The following is a 17339-nucleotide window of genomic DNA, read 5'->3' as shown; positions in this document are numbered from 1 at the left end:
AGCAATCACCTATATGGTTAGGTTGATTCTTTATATGGCTGGGTTGAAACTTGAGACTGGGGAATCAGACCGTCTTCCATAATTAAGACAGGACAACAATAATTTTACAGGACAAAAACCCAGTTGTGTTTCCAGAGAGAAATTTCAGCAGTTGTGTTCACCACGATAATGGATTAATTTAAAAGAAGGGAAAGCAAGGAGAACCGAATTTAAGAAAGTGCCTCGGACCCAGAAAAGATTCCAGTAGCCCAGTTAAGCTTGGCCCATTATCTAACATATGTTGCCTTGATGCGTTGGGCCCAAGAGTTATGATCTGGGCACAGCATAAACTTTACGGGTGTTCTTGTATTGTATTCAGAGCCATGATCACCCCTCTGATTGTTGGCCCAAATACCAGATCCCCAAGAGTCCATCATATCCACGTTATATCAGCATTTTCCAGTTCACCGCTTGGAGATTTTCAGAGATATAATTATTTTTTAAAATGTTTTTTATTTTAAAATATATTAAAATAATATTTTATATTTTTAAAATTTATTTTTTATATCAATATAATAAAACAATCAAGTTAAAACACAGTCTCAAACGCTTTCTTATTGCTGCATCGCATAAGTATGAAACAAGATTATCTGAACAGTTTTCGATGAAAATTTTATTGAATATCCACTATTATTCACGAGAAAAAGTTTAGAAAATTACAGCTAAACATCAGTGGTTTGTTCCCAGCCCGACACCAACCCTTTTCCACGAGATTTTTATTTTATTCTGCTTCTTATTTTTTAATGCGATGTTTTAATAAGAATTTTGTTTGTCAACATGACATGGCATTCTGTGAGAGCACTTATAGCAGCATGCTTAATTCTATTTAGCTGGAGAGAGACTTAGCACTGGCTGTGGCCTGTGTGTTAATTAGTGCTGGCTTTGTCTGAGAACTTTGAATCCCTGTTGGATTGGCCTGGTTGGTTTTTTCCCTGAATTTTTCTTCCGGTCTAATATTGCAAGGTCGGATCGGAGATGAGAGTCCGATCAATCCTTGCAATGATGAGTCGGTGATGTGCTTTTATAAAATTATGTCTGAAACCTCGTTTAATAACTTTATATATATATATATATATATATATATATATATATATATATATATATATTTGACACTTCATTTAAAGGTAGATAGCTACTTTGTAAAATAAATTTATTATTTGCCACGTTTGTTTGCTGGAAAGTAATTTTATTTTGAAAAGTAAATTATTTTCTGATATTTAGTGGTATAATGAAAAATAAGTTGGAAAATACTTTTAAATGTTTGGTTATGTCAAGAAAAATGAACTGAAAAATAACTTATTAATAGTTTATTTTTTCAAGTTTATTAAAATAATGAGAAACAAATCTTACAAATTAAAAAGTTAAATGAGAATGAAATTGAAAAAAAAAATAATTTCATAAATTATCTCAAATAAAATAAATAATAATCAAAATAATGGAGATCAAATCTAAAAAATAAAAAAATTGAAAGATGAAGAAATTAAAATAATAATAATCACCATTTCATAAATTATTTTAAATAAAATAAGTAACAATAAAGAGAATGAGGACTAAATTTGATAAATAAAAAAATTCAATTAAAAAATGATAAGGGAAAAGCAAATAACAATTATAAAAAAAGGACTAAAGTTAATATAAAAATTAAATTCTAAGGGATGAAATTGAAAAATAAATTTTCAAAACAAAATATATATAGCAATAAAAAGTTTTGAGGATCAAATTTGATATAATCAGCAAATAATATAACATTTTTAAATTTTTCACAACTTCCAGAAAGTGTTTTCCGCTCTCAAAATAAAAGGAAAACACTTTCCTGGGAACCAAGGTAAATTTTCTTTTGATTGGAAAGTGTTTTTCGTTGACTTTCTTAATAACAAACAAACATAAAAAATTTTGAAAAGTGGTTTTCCATAAACCACTTTCTGGAAAACAAACGCACCTTTTATATTTTGTGTAATATCCCACATCGGCGGGTAAAAGAGTGATAGCTGATCTTATTGAGAGTGTTGGTTACCAACTTGTCATACATATTTTAAGGTGTCAGGCTCAGATGTGGGCTCGTGTTACTAGAAACAAAATCATAAGGACAATAAGGTTCAAAACTGTTGGGAAAACTCGGGACAACTAACCGGATCAATTAAGCGGAATACATTCACAATTCACAAGTCCCAATCCTTTTTCCCTCTTTGTGCAGTAAAAAACAGATTCAAACAATGATCAAATATAATGCAAATAATCACACAAATTAACACCAAGATTTTTACGTGGAAAACCCGATGCGGGAAAAACCACGGGACTGGAGTCCACCTAAAAACTTCCACTATCACAAATAATGGGTTCACAACTGTTCTTCCTCAGATTCAACTAAGGGATACAACATATATATCATCAAGAACTAATTCTCGGATTACAACAAGATTAAAGGAGAATTATTTGAGAAAAACTCACAAAACTGACAGCCCCGTTTTCTGTCAAAACGGCCAGCTTCCACACCACCAATCTTCGATCCAACCGTCCAGAATGAAGAGGAATGTGTCTAGAAGCTTCTGTCAAAATCTCAGCCCGATCCAACGGTGAACGAGCTGGAAATCGAAGAAAGAACACAGGCTGCTCTGCTGCCTCTTCTTCTCTTTTCTCTTGTTTTTCTCCCGTTTTTGCTACTGCCTCTACAGTGGCAGCTCCTCTATTAATTCAAAGAGACAGCCTTGCCTTGCTGTCTCTTACTAATTAATGTGGTGGTCCCACCATCACATGGTGCGGGACCACACACAACAAATCTCACCCTCACGCACCATGTGAGGAATTCGCCATATTGGCGATCAACATGTAAGCTTCAATTTAGGAGGCTCTGATAAGCCTGCTTCCCTTCTACAAAACTCAAACTTCTCTCTCGGTAGAGGTTTGGTCATCATATCTGACACGTTGTCATCAGTATGGATCTTCTCAACAACAAATGACTTCATCTCCATAGCATCTCGAATCCATTGATATCTAACTTCAATGTGCTTTGACCGAGAGTGAAAAGTAGGATGCTTACTGAGATGGATTGCACTTTGACTATCACAGTGCAACACAAAGTTCTCTTGAACTAGGCCAAGTTCATGTAAGAACTTCTTCATCCATAACAACTCTTTGCCCCCTTCAGTAAGAGCAATATATTCAGCCTCTGTAGTGGATAATGCCACACATTTTTGCAACCTTGATTGCCATGAGACTGCTCCCCCTGCAAACTTCATCAAGTATCCTGATGTGGACTTTCTAGAATCAACATCACCAGCCATATCTGCATCTGTGTATCCATCCAACACAGGTTTATCATTACCAAAACATAAGCTGAAACTAGAAGTACCTTTGAGATACCTGAGTATCCATTTCACTGCTGACCAGTGTTCTTTACCAGGATTGGAGAGGAACCGACTAACCACACCAACTGCATGAGCTATATCCGGCCTTGTGCAAACCATGGCATACATCAAGCTACCAACTGCGGATGCATAAGGAACCTTTTCCATCTCATCTCTTTCTTCATCACTTGAAGGACACTGCTTAGAACTTAGTTTAAAGTGGCTTGCAAGTGGAGAACAAACTGGTTTGGAGTTGCTCATGTTGAATCTCTCAAGTACCTTTTGGACATATCTCTCCTGAGATAGCCAAAGTTTCTCCTTCTTCCTGTCACGTGTGATCTTCATGCCAAGAATCTGTTTTGCCGGTCCTAAGTCTTTCATTGCAAAAGACTTGTTTAACTCTTCCTTCAACATCTGAATCTTCTTAGCATCATGGCCAACAATCAACATATCATCCACATACAACAGGAGAATAATAAAGTTTCCATCTGGAAACCTTTTCATAAATACACAATGATCAGAAGTGGTCCTGTCATAACCATGATCCACCATGAAAGAATCAAACTTCTTGTACCATTGTCTTGGAGCTTGCTTTAATCCATATAGGCTCTTTTTCAACTTGCAAACTAACTGCTCTTTACCTTTTGCTTCAAAACCTTCAGGCTGCTCCATGTAGATTTCCTCATCTAAATCACCATGGAGAAAGGCAGTTTTCACATCAAGTTGCTCAACTTCAAGATTCAAACTAGCAGCTAAGCCAAGCACAACTTGGATTGAAGACATCTTGACCACTGGTGAAAAGATTTCTTCAAAATCAATACCCTTCTTCTGACCGAAACCTTTCACAACCAATCTTGCCTTGTACCTTGGCTGTGAGCAATGTTCATCAATTTTTAACCTGAACACCCATTTGTTCTTGAGTGCTCTCTTACCTTTAGGAAGTTTCACTAACTCAAAGGTATGGTTTTCATGCAAGGATTTCATCTCTTCTTGCATTGCTTTCAACCACTCACTTTTCTTCTCATGTGACATAGCTTCATCAAAGCATTCTGGCTCTCCCCCGTCAGTAACCAGCACATACTCATGAGGAGAGTATTTGGTGGAAGGTTGGCGAGGTCTAGTTGACCTCCTCAATTGTGGCTCATCTGGAGCTTCCTGCATAACCTGTTCAGGAATAACATCAATATCATCATTAGCTGATTCAGGATCACCAACTAATGGCTCATTAAGAAAACCACCATTTTCATCATTTTGCAAGTCTCCCCCATGATTAGCAGGCATCAAAGATAACTGTGGAGTAGGTGCTGGATTTGAATTAGATGGAATAAAAGTAGTAGACTCTGTTTTCTCCTTCAGTTCAAAGTCTTCAATGGTTTGATCTTCAAAGAAGATAACATCTCTGCTTCTCACAATTTTCTTCTCCTTTGGATCCCATAACCTATAACCAAACTCATCATCTTCAGAGCCCAAGAAAATACACTGCTTTGTCTTGCTATCAAGCTTAGACCTTTCATCCCTTGGAACATGTACAAATGCTCTACATCCAAACACTCTCAAGTGTGCATAGAAAACATCCTTTCCTTTCCAAACTCTATCTGGAACATCAAACTCAAGAGGAACTGATGGAGAAAGGTTGATCATGGCAACTGCAGTCTTCATTGCCTCACCCCAAAAGGACTTAGGCAGCTTTGCATGAGAGAGCATACATCTAATTCTTTCAACAATTATTCTGTTCATTCTCTCAGCCACTCCATTCTGTTGTGGAGTCTTAGGAACTATCTTCTCTAACTTGATGCCATGTTCCCTGCAGTACTTCTCAAAAGGACCCCTGTATTCACCACCATTGTCTGCTCGAACACATTTCAGCTTTCTACCAGTTTCTCTTTCAACTCTGGCATGGAAATCCTTAAAGACATCAAGCACCTGATCTTTGGATTTCAAACAAATAGCCCAAATCTTTCTGGAGTGATCATCAATAAAACTAACAAAGTACAATGCACCTCCAAGAGACTTATCAATCATTGAGCAAACATCAGTATGAACTAAATCAAGAACATGTGACCTTCTATGTGAAGATGATCTTTGAAATGCAACTCTATGTTGTTTACCAACTAAACAATGAGTACATGTGTTCAAGTTCATACCTTTTAAAGGAAGGTAATTCTTCTTGGCAAGGATTCCAAGGCCTTTCTCACTCAAATGTCCAAGCCGCTTATGCCATAAATCAGTAGAGCAATCTTCAATTGCATTTACCTCCCCTTTGATCACCTTGGCTTGTGACATGTAGAGACCCATCTTCTTCCCTTTAGCAACAATTAGGGAATTTCTGGAGAGCTTCCATTTACCATCTCCAAAGTAACTGTGATAGCCTTCTTCATCAAGAGTACCAGTAGAGATCAAATGTAGGCGCATATCAGGCACATGCCTAACATCTTTGAGTAGCAACTTGCACCCAGTATTGGTTTCCAACCAAATATCTCCAATGCCCACAACACTAGCCATCCCTTGATTTCCCATCCTAACTTGACCAAAGTCACCAGCAGTGTAGGATGTGTAAAAATCACGTCGGGGTGTAACATGGTAAGAAGCTGCTGAATCTGCAACCCAGGTGGTATCTTGACATGCAAGATTAACACAGCCATCATCACACACAATGGCAACATCACCATCAGATACAACTGCAGCTGTACCATTCTCTTCATTCTTGTCTTCATCTCTACCCTTTTTATCTCTTTTATACTTTCTGCAATCTTTTTGCATATGCCCAGGCTTGTCACAATAATAACACTTAAAACCCTTCCTTGACTGAGATCTTCCTCTTGGCTTCCATTTGCCTTTTCTATTGCTGGATTCTCCATCTTGCTTGCCGTGAGAGAACCTGCTTTGACTTCTCCCTCGACTTTCTGTAACAAGTGCATGAGACTCGGAAGTGCTTGTCCCTTTCCTCCTCTTCTCTTCATTGAGGATACAATCCTTCACTGTTTTCAAAGTGAGCTTTCCATTCGGAGTAGAATTGCTAAGTGACACTACCAAAGTCTCCCAACTATCCGGCAATGAACTCAATAGGATTAATGCTTGCATTTCATCGGCTAACTCAAGGTTCATCAATGACAGCTGATTCAAGAACCCTTGGAATACATTTATATGCACTGAAGCATCTTCCCCATCTCTATACTTCAAATTCACAAGGTCTCTAATTACAAAAACCTTGTTTTGTGCACTCTCCTTGGCAAATGTTTCTTCCAACATCTTCCACACTGTATAACAGTCATGTTCTTGAGAAATATGATTAATGGACTTAGAAGATACCCATTTTCTAACATTAGCGGTAGCCTTTCTATTTAGTCCATTCCATTTTACATCATCCATGTCATCAGGCTTTATTCCTTTACATTCAATCGGCAAAGCCAAATCATTGCAATATAAGTGATCCTCCATCATTGTTTTCCACAGAAAATAATTTGAGGAAGTGAGCTTTATCATGCCTGAATCTTCCTTTTCCATTTTAACTGCACAAGAACTCAATCTACACAACCAAATGCTCTGATACCACTTTGTTGGGAAAACTCGGGACAACTAACCGGATCAATTAAGCGGAATACATTCACAATTCACAAGTCCCAATCCTTTTTCCCTCTTTGTGCAGTAAAAAACAGATTCAAACAATGATCAAATATAATGCAAATAATCACACAAATTAACACCAAGATTTTTACGTGGAAAACCCGATGCGGGAAAAACCACGGGACTGGAGTCCACCTAAAAACTTCCACTATCACAAATAATGGGTTCACAACTGTTCTTCCTCAGATTCAACTAAGGGATACAACATATATATCATCAAGAACTAATTCTCGGATTACAACAAGATTAAAGGAGAATTATTTGAGAAAAACTCACAAAACTGACAGCCCCGTTTTCTGTCAAAACGGCCAGCTTCCACACCACCAATCTTCGATCCAACCGTCCAGAATGAAGAGGAATGTGTCTAGAAGCTTCTGTCAAAATCTCAGCCCGATCCAACGGTGAACGAGCTGGAAATCGAAGAAAGAACACAGGCTGCTCTGCTGCCTCTTCTTCTCTTTTCTCTTGTTTTTCTCCCGTTTTTGCTACTGCCTCTACAGTGGCAGCTCCTCTATTAATTCAAAGAGACAGCCTTGCCTTGCTGTCTCTTACTAATTAATGTGGTGGTCCCACCATCACATGGTGCGGGACCACACACAACAAAAACAGATAATATATAACAAGTTGGACCAGGTTGTTATATTTTGATTATAAGCTGAATTTCTTGGTATTGGATACAGCCTAAGCATCGTTATAGAAGACTGTTTGACTTTATCCCCTCTTTTCTAATCTAAATTGCATTGGTTCAGTTATGTAACAATTTACATATTTAGCTGATATAATGTATTCATAGCATTTTTTAAATGAAATAATAAAGAGAGGAAAGTTTAATTACTGTAGAAAATATAACACACACACGTGTGTTATCAAGAAAAAAGAAAATTGAGCAATTCTTTTTTTTTTCTAACAATATTTATAGATAAGATACTATAGTTTTTGCAAGCACCGCGGATAAAAAAATATAATGAAAAATTTTAAAATATTTAAAATATTAGAAGAATATAATCCATAAAATATAATTTATTTTATCATTTATATGAATAAAATATTATAATAATTAATAACTTAGCAGCACCCTCTATTTTATGTCTAATTCGATGGGAATATTATTGAGTTCTTACACTTTAATGTCTATGACTCAATTCATCTCATTACTAAAAGGAATATCAGTTATAATACCCATTATCCAAAAAAAATCCCTTCTAGTAGCATTGACCTTTTATCCCACTACTTCCCTCCACAAAGAATCCTTGCAATGACGAGTCAGTGATGTGCTTTTATAAAATATGTCTGTAATTATTTAACACTTCATTAGAGGAAGATGGCTGCTTTGTGAAGTAAATTCACGGTGGTCATAGGCTGAATTTCTTGGTATAATATACAGCCGGAGCTAGCGTTGTTATAGAAGACTATATAATATACAAACATATATCATGCTAATAATCCCGAGGGGTGGTGGGGGGCGACAAGTTATATGAACGTGCGCCAGGCTTTTAAAGTGGAAAAGTTCATTGAAGCCATCAAAAGCAAGCCATGAGACATGGGCAAACACACATGACTTTTGTTACATTGTTTTTTTTTTTTTTTTATGCTAATAATAGTTCACAGCTCAAGCTGAGATGTTAGAGAATGAAAGAATCTTATCAAACACCTAAGAATCATAAAAAAAAATAAAAAATAATTGGAAAGAAGAGCCGCAACAGATCTGATAATAACGTTGTTCTGCAGCAGCTACTCCCTTCTCCTTTCGTTATTGCCAACTAAGAGCCTCCCTCTTATCCAACCCTTTTAAGGCTTTCTTCACCTGTGCCGACCGTACCTATTCGACAGCCAAGCAAACTGTCTTTGAAACATCAGTTTATATTTTTATCATATGGTCTCCATTGAGCATATATAGAGCACCATTCGACCATATATAATGGAGTAGGAGAAAAATACTACGAGAAAAATAATAATTCAAGGAGACGTTGAGCATGATGCCAACATCGCTACTATTATGTAGAATCAGTGCATGTTTGTGGAGGTGATAAAAGTTGTTTTTCAAAACAATAAAAAATAATAATTTTAAATTAAAAAAAAACTCTCAGTAATACTGTTAATCTTCAAGGCCAAAAACCGCTTTAGCCTCACTCCGCTACTCTCAGATGGCTTCGATTTTTCTCTGTCTGAAGCCCCTTTTTGTACACTAACCTTATCATCTCTCTCTTTTTTAAAGTTTTTATACATTTTTTAATAAATCTCCGACGTGCCGAAACTAAATTTCTTTTTAACTATTTCAAACATGAACCACTGCACCCAAAATACGGTAAATAATTTATTTTTTGGCTTGCCATAACCGCTAATCAGAAGGCGTGGTTTTATCTCTATGAAACGACAAGCTGGTCGTTGAAGTAAATTCTTCAAGAAGCATGAGGTGGCAAGTGACAACGAATCAAACAAAACTTATAAATTCTTAACGACAACGATCAATTTGTTACTGTAAACACCAACTAGCATGCGGTTGTCAAAGAGGGCATTTTGGTCTTCTTTTCACGTGAGTTTCTAGCATGCCAGTTGTAAGTGGGCCCCACTCAATACCCAGGCACGGGATGCGATGATTCTTTTGTTTACATTGACTAAGGTTGATCATGTTACCATGTGAAGCAAACACAAGGGGCTGTAAGATCATCGTGTACAGCTAACGTGTATGGAAGTGTATGTACCTGCGTTAGGAGGAGCAATGGATGGGGGTTTGGACATGATAGTTGGGACCGTTGTCATGGGACCCGCCGTGTTTGGTGGGAAGATGTGGGCAGCAGGTAGGCCCACCGCCTGTGATTGATGGAAGTGATAAAGAGGGTACATTGGCATCAATGTATTGGCACCCACCATAGCTTGCCCTGGATACACCTGAGAGAAATGCCCATTCATGTAGGACCCGCCGGTGTAGCTTAGCTTCTGTGGACCATCCATCACAGCAACACTACTTCAGCTCATAAGAATTGTAAGACTAATGAGAAGGGGGGAATTTATGTTAATGGTTGGTTCTCAGGAAGTTTTTCTGTTGGTTTTAGAGAGAAATTATTTTAAATTTGAGGATTTCAACTCAAAATTTAAGCAGATATCTCATTAATTAACGGAACTTTTATAGCTCATGATCAATATTTAAGTACGATACTGAAGTAATATTATTATTGGGTAAATACATAGGAAGCTAATTTAATTACTGGGATTTCATCAACTTTCATGATTATTCATAAATCATCACAAGAGCGTAGAGCCACTTACATGATTGTAACTGATATCTGTGGCAATGTAAGCAGGAGAGTACCTGAAATTAAGAGGTAACTACAGCATAAGGCAAAGTCCATCTTCCCATTTCATACCACAAAATTAAGAGCCATGAAGCCATACAAACTGGATTACCCATAAAAAGGAACGGCTTGATGATGCTGATGGTGAAATGGTGACGCTGCAGCTGACCCTGCCGGATAATACCACTGGACGTGATTTGCTGGCGCTGCTGGCGTGGACCTCGGTCCAGCGATGATGTTATGTCCTTCATGATTAAATTTAATTACAGATATTAGCAAGCTATACATGATGCTCATGTTTACTAACATCCCATTGGGTGTTAGAGATTTATTTCTCGTTTTTATGCGTGTACCATGGTCTTTTTTGCCTTTCGATGAAGAGTAAGTTTCTACAAATTAATTAATTGGAAAATTATACCAAAACTTGCTGTTAATATGCAATGAAATTAATGCAGTGGTTTTGTAAATTACTTTTATATGGTAAGTGATAATACCATGCATCAGACGTTTCGTCATATTTTTAGTTTGCCAAATTTATCAAGCATATGAGTCTGTCCGTGTGTATAAGGATATATCCGACTTTGTTCTCTTTCTTCTTAATTTCCATATACCTGAAAAGGAAATATTCCTTTTCAAGGTGCATGTTTACACACACACATATACGTTTAAATATCCATACCTTGTTGAGGAGGGGCCGGTGTTGAAGACCTAGGGCGGCGTGCACCAAGGGAAGCCAGGTTGCAGTTGGCACGGCGGCCATTGATGATGGGTGCTGCATCCTCGCAAGCCTTATTTGCCGCTCCAGCCTCCTTGAACGTAACCTAATTGATTAATACAATCACCAGAGCTAACATTAGAAAAACAGTAGTAATTGACAGTAATGATCTTTATTTCCCTAAAATGAAAGTGCAGTAGTGAAAATACAGTGAAGATTAATCAAAACTTACAAATCCGTAGCCCTTGGATCTACCAGTGATTTTATCAGAAATAATCACAGCCTCCAAGATCTCACCATACTTTTCGAAATGCTCTCTCAGGGCCTCTTTTGGTGTTTCCCACGCTAACCCTCCAACAAACACTTTGGTCAGAGTGGTATCACCAAACTGCCCTACACCGTTGCTCATTGTCATTCTCTTACTAGATCCCTGCGCAAAAATTTAAATTCGACGCGCTATACTCCAAACCAAAACTTTTATCTATTTTCACGACGAAACGTGTAATTTTTTTGTGCTCAGGGGAAGAGATGGAGTGGTCAGTGATCAAGAATGGATATTTAGAAGGGAGAAGAAGAGAGGGAGGGAAATATAAGGAGGAGAGCGAGGAGAAGAAAGAGTACAGGGTGGTAAAGGAATAAAAGAATACAAGAAAAACAATGGAGACAGAGAGGCAGACAGATGGACTAACTGGCGCTGAGGCTATCAACAACGTGATCACAGTACTAACATATATACATAATAATAGCACTTAGCGATCGATGACACGCTTCTCTTTAATTAGACAACCTCTGTATCTTATCCCTCGGCCAATGACTGGATATATACTTAGCTTTTAATATGTTCTGTTTTTGTTGATATCATATTTATTAAACCTTGGATCAATTTAGATTGAGTTTCAATATAAATTTATTTAAAAATTAATATAACCAAACCCGAGTAAAATCTAAACCATTCAATTTTAATGATTTTTTAAGATTTTTTATTCTAAACAATGGCGTTGCATTTTAAAAAACAAGATGATATCTAGGACTGTAATGATATATACAAAATTTTAATTTTGTGCACGATTATTTTTTTAAAAAATTAATATTTTATATTATTTTTACATGTAGAAATATCGAAATAATTTAAAAAAAAAAATATTATTTTAATATATTTTTAAATAAAAAACATATTAAAAAACAATTTCCAAACATAACCTTACAGAACCGGTAAAGAGATATAAATTAAGTTACTCGCGCTCACTCTTACTGGCATCGATTAATTAAGAATGTATTTATTGAATTTGTAAGTAAGTTTCCATTAATTATTGGATTTTTATTGAAGATTTTTTAGAGGGAATAAAACGAGATTATAATATGTGCAACTAAAAGATTTGATACCTTAGTCCTTTTGCTCTGTTCTTTATAATTGATTTTTTTTTCCACAATATAATTTTAAAGCCAAATACAATGCTAATTATATTAAACAAGGTAACTTTAATTTGCATTAAAAATTAATTAATCCCATTTGTACCATGCGTGTCGTGCACAGAAAAAATAAAATTTTATTTCATACTTTATTTAGAATATTTTATTCTATCCAACCCTTTTATAAAAGTCTATTTTCTTTTCTTATCAATGATTTCTAATCTTTTTTTTTAATTTTTTTGGAGACTTACCTAAACACTTGAATTTTTAAATTACAATGATATATATATATATATATATATATATATATATAAAGTTTTTAAATTGAGTTTTTCATTAACAATTAAAATTACAAATTTCTAAGTCATTAATTACCAGCTGTTATTTCATCGGAAATAATTGTATGATCTATCTGTAATTCGGATAGCTGAATCATATGGAGGGGCAGGGAAAGTGCAAAGAGAAAAGAAATCAGAAGAAAAACCCAAATTGCTAATATAACGGAGCGTGTTCTCACGCGTGGAGTCGCGTAATATAAAAGGGACAAAAGACAGCTAAACACCGTACATGGACTGAGGGAGAGGGTCCGACAAAGTTAACGAGCGCGTCGTGCAGTCCTCAGAATTCCAAGTCTGAATTTGAAGGGCGGTCGTTAGGGACAATAATAATCAGCCACTTTGCCCTGCAACTCGCTCTCATTACCCAAATAACCTTCATGCCTTGCCATATTCAGTCAAGCTTGTATTAACTCTCGAGGTTAAAAAGGGAATATGAAAAGAGAAAATATATTATTCCTACAAGTACAAAATCTAAGATTAATGTTGGATTTAAATACACAATATAAAAAAGGGTGCCCAAATCACTATATAAATATGGAGATTTTACACGAGAAATGGTGACTGGAAGTCTTCTTGTTGCATCCAAAAAGGGAAATATAATATCGGGATTAGGCTAATATGGACAAAAAATGAAGCTAAAATTCACAAATACAATAATAAAAGGAAGAGCTTGTGGGTGCAAAATATGTATTAAATTGAGGGATATATCTAAAAGAATAAAGGACTGGACAGTATTTTTCAAGAATTGAGAGTGTCAGGTCCCCACCCCTCCGCCCGTGCTTGCAGTCGCATGGGGAGATAAAACTCAGGCAAGGATGTCACATACGCACGCCACATTCCAGGGTGGCTAATATGGCTTCTGCCTTCGTTTATGTTCGGTTTTTTCAACCATGAAAAAAATAAAAAATAATCATGGGCTACGTGTCAATGACTTGGCACCCATGGCTGGGAAGCACAAACACCGAGTATATACAGTACCAAACCACCAGCGGAGTAAGTGTCTATCCGTGGGCTATAGATAATATTATGAAAAGATTCTGGAAACAGCGAATGGTCAAAGTCATAACTCAGAATTCCGACGATGGACATCAGCATCAACCTCGACCGGACGACTGGAATCGCCTCCACCACCACCACTCTATCAATACAAAATATGCACAAGCTTGTAGCCAACTGGCTGGTGTATCCAAGTGGTTGAAAAAAAAATCATTAAATGTTTAAAATGAAAAGTACGGATCACCCCTCCTAACTATATCCATGCCACTTATTTATTTATTTATTTATCAGCTTTTCATAATTGTTCTTTGTGTTTGGGTCGGTGACGATCAGTAATTTTGTTGAACTAATTAACACCTTACGCATTACATCCGACTTGGACGTTTAAATCAATCGGAGTATCTTTTTCCTAGAGAAGAAGTGAAGAACGTACTGATACTTCAAATAAAACCACTAGCGGATACATTTATAGGCGATGCAACCACGTGACAACCGTGTAGATTATTATCTGTACAGTGTTGCAGGTTTTGTTTATGGATTGTACATAGAACAGAATAGATTCAGAGTCTAAACAATGGTAATCAGTACCCTAATCCTCAACCCTTTCCCTTTTTCTCAAACTGGCAGCATGTTCGAACACTGCTTGGTTTAAACTCGATTTGTTGGGTTCATGATCATGGGGTCCCACAACAAATGTCTTTGGTGTGAAGCTGGTTGTGCTGTGCAAATTGTTTTTGAGGTGTTCGCATGTTTGTTGTCAATTTGGCAGGAGAATCTAGGAATCGTAGAGATGATTGGCTGCACGTAGCAACCTACCTAGTTAGAAACTTTAATCAGCTGGTTACATGGTATAGCACTTTGTTTTTCTTCACCGTGTACGTGATTAACGGGTGGTTTCGCTGAAAAATCGAGGCGCTGATTGAGGGGATTTTGACGATCTCGTACCGAACATCAAATGTCTAACATGTTCGGTTTATCTGTCTCCATAAGGGATTTCGAGGTATGTACGCCTGGCAATGTAACGTAAGGGCTGAACATATACAAGAACAACTTGGATTTCTTTAGATATTAATACGTGAGTGACAAGTATGCAATTTTCTTTGTCAACTTTGTAATCAATCTGTTTATACATCCATTTTAATAACAAATTAAAAATGTTCGCTGATTTTCTGTGCCAAAATCAATATAATGTTCGATGAGCCGCAGCTCTCCTTTAAATCTCGATTTTTTGAAGTTTAAATTCTTTTACTACAAGAAGTAATTTTACTAGTTACATAATGACATGCCACTGCCAAACAGTACTCAAGTCTGCTGTCATTGGGCCCACAACAGCAAGGTTTGTTTCCTTTGGTTTTCAACAGATCACACACAGTGAAAGCCCTCGGTTTTGCGGTGGTATGCATTCCGAGGTTCTGACGAGGTGAAACAAAAGAGTAAGGATAAATGAAACCAAAAAAGCCATTTTATTTGCTGTCATATTTGTTGGGGTCTTTATTGATTGTCGAGTGGCCACCACAAATTCCACATGACCACCCTCGGGAAAAATTCGTTTTTTTTTTTTTTAATTTTCTTTGTATATTATTAATTGTTTAAAATAAAAATGTTTATGATATCACATATATACTCTATGTTATTTCTTGGTTATGCAAATCATTGATATAATTGTGAAATGATTTATATTTTAATTACTACGTACTGAAAACGTTGTTATTTTTAAATTACTATCATTACACAATATATATATATATATATATATATATATATATATATATATAAGTTTTATTATTAATTGATTGGTAGTAATGATGACAGCTTGTATTTACTGGCAAAAATTTATGAAACAAGTTGTTTGTTTTAAAAAGTGTCTAGATGATTTAATAAAACAGTTTGTAACGTGTTTTAGTTTTATAAGAATATAAAACATATATTAGAATAGTTTTGATTGAAAAAATTATGAATTAATTGAGATTTTTATCATCAATAACCTCTAAAAAGGTTAGAAAATAAATGTCTACAACTAGCAATCTAATTGCTTGATGACCAACAATGATAATAATTAGATGGTTAAATTGTAAGAGTTTGAGATTAAGAGATTTGTTTTCTTTGTGATTTTATGTTCAAGCCCTGTAATTGCTAATATGATGGCCACTAGAGACTTATATATTTGTTAACTTCAAGGCCCGTGGGATTAGTTAAGGTACACGTAAGTTAGCTCGGACATCCATATTAATAAAAAAAATTAATGATATCTTGAAATAATCTTAAACGAATGAAAACAAAAAATCGAATCTTTTGATTGTTTTATTGATTCACTCTAGAATATACCATCATATTCTAAAGTATACCAGCATATTCTAGAGTATACCAGCAGTAATATTTTATTTTCATAATTAATTACTTGGTTAAAGTAAAGGTGCTGTGTAAGAGGTCATCGTTTATAAATTGTATTATAATGATATTAATAAATTAATTATCACTGTAACATGGAGCTATGACAACGTGGCTTTAATTAATCTCGAATTCACTAACAATTAATAAAATTAAAAAATCTCAATTTATTTTCATCGTTAATTTAGTTGATAATTATGTTAATTTTATCATCTGATTTTGTTAATCCGTTTTATGTGCTAATAACAGCATGAAGTATAATTCAAAATGCCAAATAAAAATAATAAGAACCAGAATCGAATCGAGCAAATATTTTTCGTTATAGTTGATGAATGTCGAGTGCACCTCTTGAACTCATCAATTTTAAACCACCCTTCGATATAGTGCCTCAATTTGAAGGCATTAATGACTATCAAATTATCAATATCTGGCTTCCAATTTTCCTGCTGCTTTTATAGCAAGCGCGTGTCTAGTAGCAGTCAAGCGACGGAAACAAGAGAATAAAAGGGTCTGTGCTTGCAAATGCACTTTGGGTTCAACCAGCACTATTCCATGTGAGGATTGGCAGATGTTTACTGTCTCACTAGCTCTCACTCACTTCCCTGAATACTACAACGTGGCCAGCTGTTTAGCAAAGGGGCTATAACCTTGGTTTGACCATGGAAAAAACAGACTAGACAGTACTGAATTTGATGAGGATCATCACTTTATTTTGGTTTTGGGAGTAAATTATGGAAGGAAGGCCAGGAGTATTGTGTCAGCAGAGACGAGATATTATGAACAAACATACGAGGACGACCCAACAAGGGGTGCTGGTGATGTGCTGGACCATTTTCTGTGCGTGAGTTGGCAAAGAGCAGACATGGAGACACTTGCCTCTTCTACTAACATGATTGTACGTTAGACAAATGGGAATAATATCTCATGCGTACATGAATCATGGGGTATCAGAATTAACCTAACACAAGATGTAACCAGCAAGAAAAAAAGAGGCGTGGTCTAGGTTCAAGTATCATCTTTTATCTTTATAAATCAATCCATCAACCAATATTAAAAAAAAATGACACAATAATTTGTGGTTTTCGAGGAAAATATAGGATTCAAACTCATTTTTTCTTCCATTTGAACAATGCCGTTCATCCCAAAACAGCGATAGAACATGTTAGCTGGATTTCCCAAGTGCATAAACGAT

At 35.9% G+C, this 17339-nt stretch overlaps 1 protein-coding gene across 2 annotated transcripts; it reads right to left on the bottom strand.

Annotated features, from left to right (window-relative positions):
- Positions 1-8498: 8498 nt before the first annotated feature.
- On the bottom strand, positions 8499-11734 carry LOC133704334 (probable RNA-binding protein ARP1). Of its 2 annotated transcripts, none has more exons than XM_062129134.1 (6): positions 11248-11734; positions 10980-11121; positions 10413-10545; positions 10275-10317; positions 9710-9944; positions 8499-8826 (listed from the first exon to the last, which is right to left on the bottom strand). In XM_062129134.1, the coding sequence occupies exons 1-6, from the start codon at positions 11428-11430 to the stop codon at positions 8783-8785; spliced, it is 780 nt and encodes a 259-aa protein (XP_061985118.1). In that variant the 5' UTR covers positions 11431-11734; the 3' UTR covers positions 8499-8782. The 2 variants fall into 2 exon arrangements, with proteins under 2 accessions (XP_061985118.1, XP_061985119.1); XM_062129135.1 differs by having other exon boundaries at positions 8499-8846; positions 11248-11733.
- Between the last annotated feature and the right edge of the window lie 5605 nt (positions 11735-17339).

This window comes from Populus nigra, chromosome 10 (assembly GCF_951802175.1).
Source record: "Populus nigra chromosome 10, ddPopNigr1.1, whole genome shotgun sequence".
NCBI classification, from domain to species: Eukaryota; Viridiplantae; Streptophyta; class Magnoliopsida; order Malpighiales; family Salicaceae; genus Populus; species Populus nigra.
The sequence above is the reverse complement of the archived record's forward strand: the minus strand, read 5'-3'. Positions and strand labels throughout refer to the sequence as shown.

What these genes read in the sequence shown, in the direction of transcription:
- LOC133704334 (XM_062129134.1), bottom strand. Translation starts at nt 11,430, where the DNA reads ATGACAATGAGCAACGGTGTAGGGCAGTTTGGTGATACCACTCTGACC. An exon ending in ACCGGCCCCTCCTCAACAAG is followed by an intron (nt 10,546 to 10,979) that starts GTATGGATATTT and finishes TTAATCATGAAG; the next exon opens with GACATAACATCATCGCTGGA. An exon ending in CAAGCCGTTCCTTTTTATGG is followed by an intron (nt 10,318 to 10,412) that starts GTAATCCAGTTT and finishes TCTTAATTTCAG; the next exon opens with GTACTCTCCTGCTTACATTG.